At 37.2% G+C, this 13,055-nt stretch overlaps 1 protein-coding gene across 2 annotated transcripts in view; it reads right to left on the bottom strand.

Annotated features, from left to right (window-relative positions):
• The window catches only part of asrgl1 (asparaginase and isoaspartyl peptidase 1), a 30,804-nt gene extending 21,966 nt beyond the window's left edge, over positions 1–8,838 (bottom strand). The window contains exons 1-7 of one of the 2 annotated variants that reach the window (XM_041250095.1): positions 8,442–8,838; positions 7,249–7,451; positions 6,864–7,006; positions 6,308–6,504; positions 6,074–6,195; positions 4,201–4,311; positions 465–1,443 (exon numbers count right to left, since the gene is read on the bottom strand). In XM_041250095.1, coding sequence (XP_041106029.1) covers positions 1,232–1,443; positions 4,201–4,311; positions 6,074–6,195; positions 6,308–6,504; positions 6,864–7,006; positions 7,249–7,435 — 972 coding nt within the window. In that variant the 5' untranslated portion in view covers positions 7,436–7,451; positions 8,442–8,838 and the 3' untranslated portion in view covers positions 465–1,231. Of the gene's footprint in view, positions 1,444–4,200; positions 4,312–6,073; positions 6,196–6,307; positions 6,505–6,863; positions 7,007–7,248; positions 7,452–8,060; positions 8,401–8,441 lie in introns of those variants that run through there. The other variant, XM_041250096.1, reaches the window with a different exon arrangement.
• Positions 8,839–13,055: the final 4,217 nt, after the last annotated feature.

Genomic DNA, 13,055 nt, shown 5'->3' with positions numbered 1-13,055 from the left:
GGAACTGGATGACATGTGGGGAATGTTGTCAGTATCTTCCTTTGTAAAAACTTGTGAAAAGTAATCATTTAATGGATTTTGCCATTTGTACCTCTTAAACATTTAATCTCCTCTTTGAATGTTCTCTTGCTGTTGTAATATTGGAAAAACATTTTGGAATTGGTTTTATCTCCCTTAGCAATGTTCATTTCTATTTCTCTCTTGGCCTCTAACTTCCTTTTTGATTTGCGTTTGCAGTTCCGTGTACTCTTTCTGCGTACTTTCTTTTTGGTCCTTTTTTAATGCTCTGTAAAGTGCCTTTTTTCACTGAATATTTTTTTTAATTGATCTATTAAATCATTTTGGCAATTTAGTTTTACATTTACATTTGTCTACTTTAGGGATATAATTGTTTTGCGCCTCTAGTACCACATTTTTGAAGAACAACCATCCTTCTTCTGTGGGTGTTTTCTCTATTTTACTCCAATCTACTTCTGTTAGTCTCTGTTTCATACCTTCATAGTTTGCTTTTCTAAAATTGTAAACCTTAGCTTTAGAGATTTAAAACATCTCCTTCAGTCTTCCAAGAATAGCAATATATCCCGATCACGCTCCCTCCTGCAACATTAGAAATCACGGCACCAGCATTGTTGCAGGAGAGAGCATGAACTGGATGCAATGTTTAGAAGAAAAAAAAAAACTCTCTACTGGCAAACGTTCCTGAGGAAAAGTTGAAAAAAAAAAAAAAAAAAAAAGTAATTCCCTAGTTAATTTACCCATGGCCGTGTCATTGAAAAAATAAGAAATATCCAAAGTATACTGTGATATGGACAACATGGAATACAGCAAAGGTAAAAGTAACATGTTTCTTGTAAACACTCCAGGAGGTTCTGGAACACTGTGAGCGCTTCTGCAAAGACAAGTTTAACAATACAGACATTGTAAAAAGTGAAAATATTATAAACTATAATTTGGAAGAAATAGTAGACATTTTGGCAACTTTGCAAAGCTAAATACAGCGAGATCTTTTCACCTGATCTAAAATGTAGCTGATCTGAATATCACCATTGATTACAAGATTAAAATAGTGCCCTTTTTGTTTCAAGCTTCTGAAAATAAGACATTAAAATGCATGTGCATCTCTTTAAAGTATTTATGTTTAAAAAATATACTTAAATTGGGATGTTCCTATTTTCTAAAAAGCACCAGTATTTTCCCCCTATTGAAAATCACTTAACTGTCAAGGAGGCAACTAAATGCTGCTAACTGGCAAAGTGAATGATTCTCCTTTGTAAAATCCATAATGGAGCTGGTCATTCTTTACTGCTGCCCAAGGCATCTTTTCGCTGGTAAATCTTGCTACCCAGTCACCAGAGCTGTTAACTACTATAACTCCTCCAATGCCCTGTACTCTTGTCTTCATGTATTCGAGCGCGGTGTCCGCAGCCTTTTCTGGTGACATTCCTGAAGGGGGGGGGACAGAATCGAGTAATTACTTTCAGTAGGGTTACATAAAGCCACAACTGCATATGCAGGTAAAACCTGTGTAAATCAAGCACAGCCATGTGGTGTGCATGGCGAGTCATACAGCACAGGTTCAGGTCCTGGCTGGCCAAATTCGCCGGTCTACGCTGGAATTCCAAAGGGAGCATCGTATTGGCTACGGTGCTCCCTTGGGTTAGGGAGGCAAAACCGGCAGGTACTTTCGTGGCTACAGCAAACCCTGTTGGCTAGGCGCCTAGTGAGCTCAAAAGCAGACACCTGCAGGGCTGGCCTTTGTCCTCCAGAGGTCAGTAGCTCGCTGACATCAGCTCTCGAGTTCCTGGATGTTAAAGAGGAAGCTGGCTCAGTCGTGGGATCAGACGACACCCACTGAACCTTCAGTTCGCCTGAGTTGTGTGGGGAATTGCGGTGGGAAGGGAAAAAAAGACTGGAAAATTGGGGGTAAAACATTTTTAAAAACTTACGTAACAGACCTTGGTCACATATTTTAGGCAGCACAGTAAAACAAACATTCATGTTACATGAGGCGAGTTAAAGACGACATGCGGCAATGTCATGAACGTATCCAGTAACGTGATTGGCTATTCAGCATGCAAGCCCTTGGTTGCTTAGCTGCTGGTCAGTAGGCCACAAAATGGGTTTGAAAGGGGTATAATAGCATGATCTTGTTCCATCTCTGATGAAATGCAACATTGCTGAATAATTTTTCTAGCACTAACCTTAAATCCTCTAGCAAATGGGAATAGTATTCTACATAGCAAGTTAAAGAACATGTTATATGATAAATACATGTAAAAGAAGTACATCAAGAACAAAAACAGTAGTTCACACAACAAATAGGGTCATGAATATTTGTTCCAGACAAAGATTTTCATATCCATTTGCTTAATATGACTGGGATATAGGGAGTTTACTGCAGATATGATTGAACATTATGCCTGATTGAAAGAGTAAATGAAGGAAAACAAATAGACATTGTGGTATTTATCTTACAGTTCTCAGAAAAAAAATGAGCTGCCTAATGTTCTTCATCCTTTGCATCAAATAGATGTTTCTTCCCACCTTCACAATATAATAAAATGACATTTGCCATAACGATCCCGTCTTGTCACTCCACTAAAGCTACTATTACATTCTGCACTAATCTTATTTTAATATATTTTGCATGTATCATTAAAACACTCACACATTTTAAAAATGTCCTATTGAACCCTATTGCAAATATTTATTTAGATTTAGCTAGTCATACCCATAAACAATCAAGAAAAAAAAAAACATACTGAACCACAATGAAACAGGGAAAGGTTGAAATTAAGAACCATGGGTAGCATATGTACACTTGCCTCAGTAAGTACACTGTGCTGATGTGCTGTACAATAACACAAAGTCTTGTTTTTTTGAGTGATTAGATCTTTGTAGCAGACTGGCTTGTTTATTTTCTAACTCTGCATTACGAATCCCTAATTTTACTAGGGGAATTTTTCTTCATAGGAAATTTGGCCAATTGGTCTGATCAACTACTGGGGAGTACAGCAGGTACGTTTTTTTGTTTGTTTGTTTTTTTTTAATCAACTTGCCACCTTAATCATGCATGACTTAGATGAATTCAAAGACCTCCAGTGTCCAATATAGTGATACTCGTAGCCCAGACAGATGCAAAGTTATTCTGGCTTTAACTTCACTTGATGACAAGATTAATGTTTAACCACAAACAAGACATGTGAATGACCTAAAAACAGGTCTTGTAGGCTCAACTGTATGTATTTACATGTTCAGGTTTTACTTGACAAATGTGCCTGGTAATTTCCTTCTCTCACCCTCCAGCATGCTATCAAGCTGAAAGCAGCCCAGTTCATTTCCACTGATAGCAGAACAATATCACTACTTGAATTGGGATGAAGACTGAATACAGGTAAATAGAAATACCTCTGGTTCTGTCGCTCTAATGAAGTATTCAAGTCAATATGAGCACCTATATGCAAATAACATATGTGCAGACTCAATGTGGTTCAAAACTTAGTTTTAAATATTTAATACGATCAAACACATTTTATGAAACATACAGAAATGTGCCAATGTATTAGAACACCCCATTGCTTCCATTTTGATTTGTTGTGCATTTATGAAATCAAGCCACTATAACTGAAAATCTTGGAAAATTGTCAAAATAGGAAAATATAATTGCTTATGTAGCTGATGACTTTAATAGGCCACAATTCATTTAAAATAGTAAGAGAAAAGAAAGACAGACACAAATGGTAAAATGCATGACACTTAGAAGTTGTTTAAGATGCCTGATTAAAGCACAAAGTGGTCTAATATTTTCACACAAGTACCTATTATTTCTATATCACTAATTACTGACTGAACTTAAATTCTCACACCCAAAAGGTTTTCATGCAGGCTGGTATATAAAGAACATAAATGACAAATCTTAAGGAGTTTTAGTACATTTGCATACTACTGTACAATTTTGCTTAAAAGGATGTTTTGAAATATCAAGGTACACGAGAAGGTAGATCAGCCTTAAAAAACAGAACTTAAAGGCATTAAATCAAAATCTACCTGAAGCATTTTCATACTGGTTTATACAGTGCAGTGTTTGTATAAAAACTTCACCTGTGCACACAACACATCCACCTGCACCGCTCAGCCACTCTGCTCACTTTGTATCTACACACACAACAAACAGACTTGTTGTGAGTGTGTTTACAGTACCTTGCTCCATGTGAAACAGGATGAGTCTGCACAAAGTCACCTTCATGATCGCCTCCCCGTGTCCAGTGGGGGAGGCTGCACCAAACAGGTTGTCAGCATAGGCACCACACCCTGGGGAAAAAGGAACAGCCTCCTTTATACGAGTGTGGCTAGTAAGGATGTGGAGAAAAGAAACTAAACTGGAATATTCCACTTGCACGCAGAGTATTACAAGGGCAACATGTATCTTTTTAAAACATATGTATTGCCCCCAGTGTATTACATATGGTTGCATTTAATTAAACATTTTGGCTTGGATACACCCAGGCACCCCTAATTACACATACTGGGTTATTCATGGTATAGATCAGTTATTCATTTTTCATCAGGTCAGTTCAAGTTTATCTACAATGAATACATGGAAACAAATTACAGATTTTAATATACTCAAACTTGAATAAAAAAATAAAGATGTATAATAAAGATTAATATATTGCTCTATTTGACAGACACCTACCTGTATCTTGGTATCTTTTTTATTTTTATTTAAAAAGATGGACATAGGTTTTTATTACTCATTATTTTCAGGAACTTTCTTGCTTTGCTTACAGAATATATTGTTCTTACATACACTTTACACTGCTTACAAATAAAAGTATTTACATACAACTTTGTAGATCTGTTTTCAAAAACATAGAAGGGGTTGCCTAGCAACTAAATCAGCTGCAAATATCTAGCCAATAAAGTAAAAGTCTTATCATTCGTGTATATCACTGTGGTAAATACAACAAGTTAATTAGACATAGAAAGTTCATTCAGGGCAGTTAATGTGAGCCACCTATAAAAATGCTGAGTTAATAGAAAACTTCAGTGTTAAATCACACCTCCAGTTTGTGCAGGGTCAGGTTCTAGAAATGCAGGTTTCCTCTGGCCTAACTCTGCACTGAAGAAGGCAAGTCTTTTAGCCACCATTGTAAAATGACACTCAATTGTTTTGTTATCAATTAAAAACAAACTTGACAATTAAAATGATAGGGTTAGTGTGTTAAAAATAAGTTAGCTGTGCTAGGAATATTGAAGGTTCTCCCTAGACTGTCAGGGAAGGTACATGCTTCACCTAAAGCTCTCCAACAGTTTACCATGTGTGTCTGAGGGTGTGCTCCTTCACTAAAGCAAGTCAAATTGCAGTACATTTGTTTGCTTGCCATACCTTGAATGGGACACTTAGAAAACACCAAATGGAGCACTAGTTGTCCCTGACATGGGAGTCTACAGAGAACCCTGCTAAATATTAACAAGAGCTAATGATTTTCCAGTGTGTAACTACTTTGCATGTCTTTGTTTTCCAGTGCCCTTCTGATTTAGTGACCAAAGGTTACCTCACTTTACAACTTCTAGAGGAGACTTTGCAGTATCTATTTCTACTCCTCTTGATTCCACCACCCTCTCTCCTCATCCAGCAAGAACCTCAGTGTCACCCTCGACCCCTCCTTCTCCTACTCTCAACACATCTCTACTCTGGCACGCTCCTGTCACCCCTTCCTCACCGACTACGCCACACAGCTCCTAGTTCAGGCCCTGGCACTGTCCTGCATCAATTACTGCAACTCCTTCAGGTTATCAGGATGTTAACAATGAAAACAAACATTACAGGTACATTATTTAAACAGTTGTAGAACACTATTTTTATGAAAATCGTTACATACTCTTTAAGGGTCCTACCATCTGCATCAAATTATCTATTTAAAACAGGGGAAAAACGTTGTAAGCCCACGCTTAAGCTTTATAAGCTTCAAGTCAAGGCTCAAGGTTTTTGATTTTATCTGTGTAATGCTAAATATTTTTAACATATAACACTGGAATTTGTAGCACAGTAACATGCCAACATGCTTACCTACGCAGGGTGTATCACCGACACGACCAGCCATTTTGTTTAGCATCCCACCAGTAGAGGTCGCACTGGCCACATTGCCTTGAGAATCTATGGCAACAGCACCAACTGTCCCCATTTTACCCCTGTAATATAAAGAATACAAGCTATTTTAGATACAAAAACACCTAAAGATGATAAAATGCTGTTCAGTTATACTGTATAAATATAATGATCCATGAACCATGGGAGCCTGACCTATTTTGATTTAAAAAAGAAACAGAGACAGACTTTCCATACATCTGACTTTCCACAGGATTGGATCCAGGTGCCAAGTTCTCCACCCATCTCTTTCTGGAGTAATCTGTTTTTAAAGACTCCTCTTCCACTTCTGGTACACCCATTGCTTTTGCAAACCTAGAAGCCCCTTCAGCAGTCAGACACAAATGTTGTGTCTGAATTAAAGAACATTAAAAAAAAAATCATTAACAAGCATTATTCTTTAGCAGTCAGGTTTCATTTTTTTTATTCTAGGTAGTCACTAAGATGGAGAAATTAAATTTAGTAGCAGCACCTAAAGATACATCAGATATTTTATTTTTTGTTGGGGGTTGACAATATCCAAGGGCAGTATACTCAGGCCCTTGGATACTCAGTATTTGGCAGCAATCTGCTATAGAAACTGCTCCACTGGTGGGGCAAAAACATTTGGTGGTGTACTTAAAAATAGTTTTTCATATCCCTAACACAATCAGGAGTCTTTTATTATCATTTCATTCACAGTTGGCGAAAGAATGACATGCTGTTGCAATACCTTTTCCATGACAAGACGAGACAGTTTGATTGGGTTTGCAATCCCCCTGACAGCAGATACTGCTCCACTCGCCAGTGTTTTCCCATCCATGATGATAGCATCCATTTCTACCTCCCCTAATTCATTCAGGACAGATCCACAGCCTATGCCAAAAAGAAGATAGAATTAATTTCCAAAAAAAACAAAAAATGTATATATATTTATACCCAAGTCATCACACAAGTACACATATTTGACGGTCTGCTACTGGAGGATATTAGCTGGTGCAAAACAGCAAAGCGAGTACCAAATTTTTGAGTGCCTATCTAGTTATTATTAACGCTGTTTTCTCCCCAATCAAATTTTCACCTCACTGCTTTAAAATGTATCTGAAGGAAATTATTACCTGCATTATACATTGGATTATCCTCCATTTTCACAACAGCCTCTTCCACAGCATCCAAAGCACTGCCCCCCTGCTGGAGGATGCGATATGCAGCAAGCGCAGCTTCTTGCACACCACGGCAGGATCCTTCTAATCGCTCAGCCCCTACCAGCCCAGCTCCCCCATGAACCACAATAACAGGTAGCATGACTGCTATCCAGCTTCTGAAATTAAATTAAAAAAAATAATAATGCATGCAATACATAAACATTTGCAAAGGAATGCTGAGGAGTACTAAGGAGTGCAAAGACGTACATTCTGTTCATAAAATGAAACACAAATTCCGACTGCTTGCAATAATCTTTCATGTTTGTCTCTCTACCTATGGAATCACCTAATTCCGATACATTAGCTGTGCACGTCTGAAACTAAGGCATTACCAATACCATTCTTGGGAGTGCACACAGTAAGCACATCTTTACTGAATTCTGTACAGAATACAGTATACTATAAAAAGTCTGTCAGTACAGATAAAAAGCGGTCACAAATGTTAATACACAGAAATGAGGCTATTAATCATCACAAGTCAAAACGCTGGCAAAACAGTTCCTTGACTAAATTAATGATAGGCTACACCGTTTTGTTATGAGCCAGTCAATGTCAATAACTTTGAGTAATGTTTTATTTACACACAGATCATTTAAAAGTTATACAAATGCAGAAAGGTGTTTCTTTAAAGAATCTATTGAACAAAAATCAAATCGATCAAAATTGAGCATAAAGCTCTCAAAAACAGTGTTTATTATTATTATTATTATTATTATCTGTCCTACCTGCTCATATTTCAATCCAGGCAATATCTGTAAACTAGTTTTGACTTAATTATTCCATTAATACATACAATGCATGTAGGCCGATATATAACTTCACAATTTAACAACATTTGCCTCTTTTTTTTTTTTAAGAGGGAAAGGATTCCTTTCAGGAATTCAAAAAGATGTTTTGTGTAAACAAGTGCGACGAGCTGTCTGGTATAGGTTCTCATAAAATGTTACATATTCATTACGCTTTCCTGTACAACACCAATCTGTGTTAATCTCATAGCCTATAAAGCACAGCGACACTGCAGAAACACTAGACACTACACACCACAAACGATATACAGTACAGTATTCCACAGCAAATAATACTGAACACAATCGTAAAAAACTTACATAAAACGTAGACAACGTATTTCAGAGCTCTATTTTTACTCTAGTGCACGTCAACTCAAGCAATCTGGGGTGAGTTTTCACGTTTTAGCCGCAACAGGACAAGGTTAAACGACCTTTGACCAATAACCCGTGAACGTGATCACAATGGTCGCTGTTATTAAAAATGGCGGAGGTTGAAAATGCAGTCGCAGGCAGCAGTTATGAATATTACTAATTAACCTACAGGCTGGTTATGTATATAACGCTGACTAATGTCACTGATATGCATGTTAGTTCTGTACCAATAAATAATGCACCATATATCTCTAGGCAAACCTGTTGCGTTGTTATGTATACTGCATTGCACCGTTAAGTATACTGACTATAGTATAGTCAGCGCATGGAAGTTCGAATCAGGGATTTACGAAAAAGCAGATTTTACTCTGTTGTGATTATAAATGTACATAAAGTAAAGTATGAGTTATTACCAGTTTGGTTTCTGCTTTTGTTTTGTTTGTTGGGAGAAATAAGCTGAGTGCGCAGTGAATTCAACTGAACCGAAATGAGTATAAGAGCAGCGCATTTAAATTGTTAACACTGAAGAAAGCACCTTTACTATGTTGTATATCCCATTGTTTGCCACTGTTTCAATATTTTTTAACTTAACAGCAACTGTGTCAGCTGGGCAAGGTAGGTATTTATATAGTGACACAGCAAATGTGTCAATTAGTTCAGGTGTTTATAAAGTGACAGAGCAACTGTATCAACAAGAACAGGTAGCTGACACAGTCAACAAGTACATGCCTTTATATACTGACACAGCTCCTGTGTCAATGATTACAGGCGTTTATGTATTGACACAGCACTGTGTCAATGAGTACAGGTGTTTATATATTGATACAGACCCTGTGTCAATGAGTACAGGTGTTTATATACTGACACAATCCTGTGTCAGTGAGTGCAGGCGTTTATATACTGATACAGCCTGTGTCAATGAGTACAGGTGTTTATATACTGACACAATCCTGTGTCAGTGAGTGCAGGCGTTTATATACTGATACAGCCTGTGTCAATGAGTGCAGGCGTTTATATACTGACACAGAGCCTGTGTCAGTGAGTGCAGGCGTTTATATACTGACACAGTCACTGGTGTCCGTAATACATAGAAAAAATGGTATATGTGATTATAAATTATTATATCTGAAACTTGAATCTATATATACTATAGATAGATAGATAAATATTTTTTCTATTGTAAGTTTGTTTTTCTATCAGCTATTGTTTTGGTGTGCTACTGTTAGCTATATTTAGTTCTACAATGTTTGTATATAAATATGATTTTTCTCTTCATGATGCAACATTATTTAATAATTTAATAAAACCAGCTGTACTGTATTTATTCATACATTTCAAGTTTAAAAGGTTTTACATTAGGCTTTGCAATGTACTTTGTGATATCTTGCTTAGTCTAGACTACTTCCATAAAGTAGCAGACAGTGGTGGAAATAGGGTCATTTTTGAACATTTTTTAATACAGACCATGCTCAGACAAAATCTTAAAGCTCCCCAACGGTAAAAGATATTTGAAATCTGATTTTTTTTTTTTTCATTTGAAGTCATTATAACATCTCACAACTGTAGCATCCCAATATTTTTTCTATAAGAACATAAGAACATGAGAAAGTTTACAAACGATAGGAGGCCATTCGGCCCATCTTGCTTGTTTGGTTGTTAGTAGCTTATTGATCCCAAAATCTCATCAAGCAGCTTCTTGAAGGATCCCAGGGTGTCAGCTTCAACATTACTGGGGAGTTGATTCCAGACCCTCACAATTCTCTGTGTAAAAAAGTGCCTCCTATTTTCTGTTCTGAATGCCCCTTTGTCTAAACTCCATTTGTGACCCCTGGTCCTTGTTTCTTTTTTCAGGCTGAAAAAGTCCCTTGGGTCGACACTGTCAATACCTTTTAGAATTTTGAATGCTTGAATTAGGTCGCCACGTAGTCTTCTTTGTTCAAGACTGAACAGATTCAATTATTTTAGCCTGTCTGCATATGACATGCCTTTTAAGCCCAGAATAATTCTGGTCGCTCTTCTTTGCACTCTTTCTAGAGCAGCAATATCTTTTTTATAGCGAGGTGACCAGAACTGCACACAATATTCAAGATGAGGTCTTACTAGTGCATTGTACAGTTTTAACATTACTTCCCTTGATTTAAATTCAACACTTTTCACAATGTATCCGAGCATCTTGTTAGCCTTTTTTATAGCTTCCCCACGTTGTCTAGATGAAGACATTTCTGAGTCAACAAAAACTCCTAGGTCTTTTTCATAGATTCCTTCTCCAATTTCAGTATCTCCCATATGATATTTATAATGTACATTTTTATTTCCTGCGTGCAGTACCTTATACTTTTCTCTATTAAATGTCATGTATCTAACTTAGAAAGGGTTTGAAATGTTGCTGTTTTTAAAAATATTATTTATTATTATTTTTTTGGAGTTTATTATAGGGTTTTTTTTTTTTGGGGGGGGGGGGGGGGGGGGGTGCCTTATGTATGTATAAACACATTCCATAACAAAATACATGCTATTAATGGAAACAGCTATTCAAGGCCTTTCTGTAGGTATGTCGGGTTTTAATTTCTGATTTAAGGTTGCCAAACTGCAAGCGTTAAAACACAAAGTGCTAAATTAAAATCGCCCTCCTTTGAATGATCCTCTTTTTACATTCTCTCTGTATGTCTTTATGAACTGTGCGAGTGGTGTGGTGAATAAAACAATGTCCAAACAGTTATTTTCCACCAGAATCTCCGTGTTTTTAATAAAAGAACAAAAAGAAACACCCCTCTACCAGCAATGGCATCGGGGTGAACAGGACTGGTTTGCAGTCCAAAATAATGATGCAGGCAGGCTCCGTATTCCTCCTCTGCAGACAACCAACCAACAAACCAATAAACACGTATCACAACAAAACGCAATCCTCCGGCCGGTAGGTTTACGTTATCAGCGCAAGGCCACGTACTGACGTATCTGTTTCCCCTTTGCACCCATTCACTCCTCCCTGCAAGCAACCCGTCGCCATGGTTTCTCCAATAGAGGGCAGTCCCGCAGCTGTTTGGGATGGAGTTGCTCCGGGTACTTGCAACAACGCGCAGCTCCTAATGTGGTTACCTTCCGGTTTCCACCTACCATCAAGGCGATCAATCTAGGAGGCAGTGTACCGTTGTTCTTACCCGGAATCCTTTCTTGTTGGGAGGGAGATTTGCAACATCGATTCTCTCTCTGTCATAGTCTTCCAAACTTTTCATTAGTCTACTGTGATATTCAGCAAGTATACTTTACAGCATCACGCATCTCACGGCAGGCACCAAAGGCATAATTGTTTGATCATTACGGTACAGAACACTAGCAAATTATTTTGACGAGAATCCCCCCCCCCCCCCCCCCCCCCCCCCCCCCCCCCCCATTGTATTTGCATGGCCCAATTGTTTAAACATTATGTATAGCCAACAATTTGATAACTATCTAGGAATCCTGATAAGACTATTTATAATACTATGTATATTACTTTGACGACTTCCTGTGGACCACTGGTCTATAATTGAAAAGAGCTGATATAAGCCGTATTGGATTTAAAAAAAAAAAAAAAAAAAAAAAGGTTAATAAAATATGTTAAACTCGCTATTATAAATGAGATATCATTTTTTGGAATAGGCCGACTGTTCTTTCTCAAAAATGTGTTTTAATAACACTTGCATTTTCATGTATCCATTTCAGTGCAATGTAGTTAATTCATTGTAAGAAAAAAAAAATTAAACATTTGATTTATGTTTCTTATTTAAAAAATATATATATATTCTGGGAAGAGTCAAAAAATACATTAACTTTGATACATGTACTAAGGGTTACTCTTAAATGAATTCATGACCCAGTTCTGGTGTACATTTTTATGTTCAACTGAGCATGACCTACAAACTTGGCTGTCACCTGTAAGAGCAGAACATTCCAAAAAAAGCAAAGTGGCCCAGAATTTGGGACGTTATGTGAAAACCAGAGCGGCATTGAATTTGAGTTGTTTTCTGAAAAGCATATATATGCAATTAAAATAAATCACACACACTACTATAAATACAGTTACATATGTACAACATACATAAATACAGCTATTAGAAAGAAAAAGCTACATCATCACAGAAAGCAAATTCTTACATTTGCGCATCACATGATAATTTATAGAAATTAATAGTCCCCGTAGTTTGTTATATTAGTACAGCAAAATACTATATTATATTTTAATTGAAAGGTTCTGGAAAGCAGATCTGTTGCAGCAGACACACGCTGCTTAACAACAGAAGTTCTGCAGGCCTATTCCTCACCCAACCTGTTCTTAAAGAAGAATAAATTAGCTGTCCACTAATCATGTGAGTGCTTATCAGAGCTTGGGTTAGTACAGTATTATTAACTGCAAGCACTTGAGGCACTTAACATGTGATGATGTTTCTGATGAGCGCCATCTACTGAGAAAAACACTGTACACCTGGAAACTCGTGTTATCACAAACAGTGCATACTTTCATCTCTCTCTCTCTCTCTCTCTCTCCGATCCCAATGTTAAAAATGCCTCCAAGCTTTCCCC

This window comes from Polyodon spathula, chromosome 5 (genome assembly GCF_017654505.1).
Source record: "Polyodon spathula isolate WHYD16114869_AA chromosome 5, ASM1765450v1, whole genome shotgun sequence".
In the NCBI taxonomy this organism is placed as follows: Eukaryota; Metazoa; Chordata; class Actinopteri; order Acipenseriformes; family Polyodontidae; genus Polyodon; species Polyodon spathula.
This window is presented reverse-complemented; position numbering and strand designations above follow the sequence as displayed.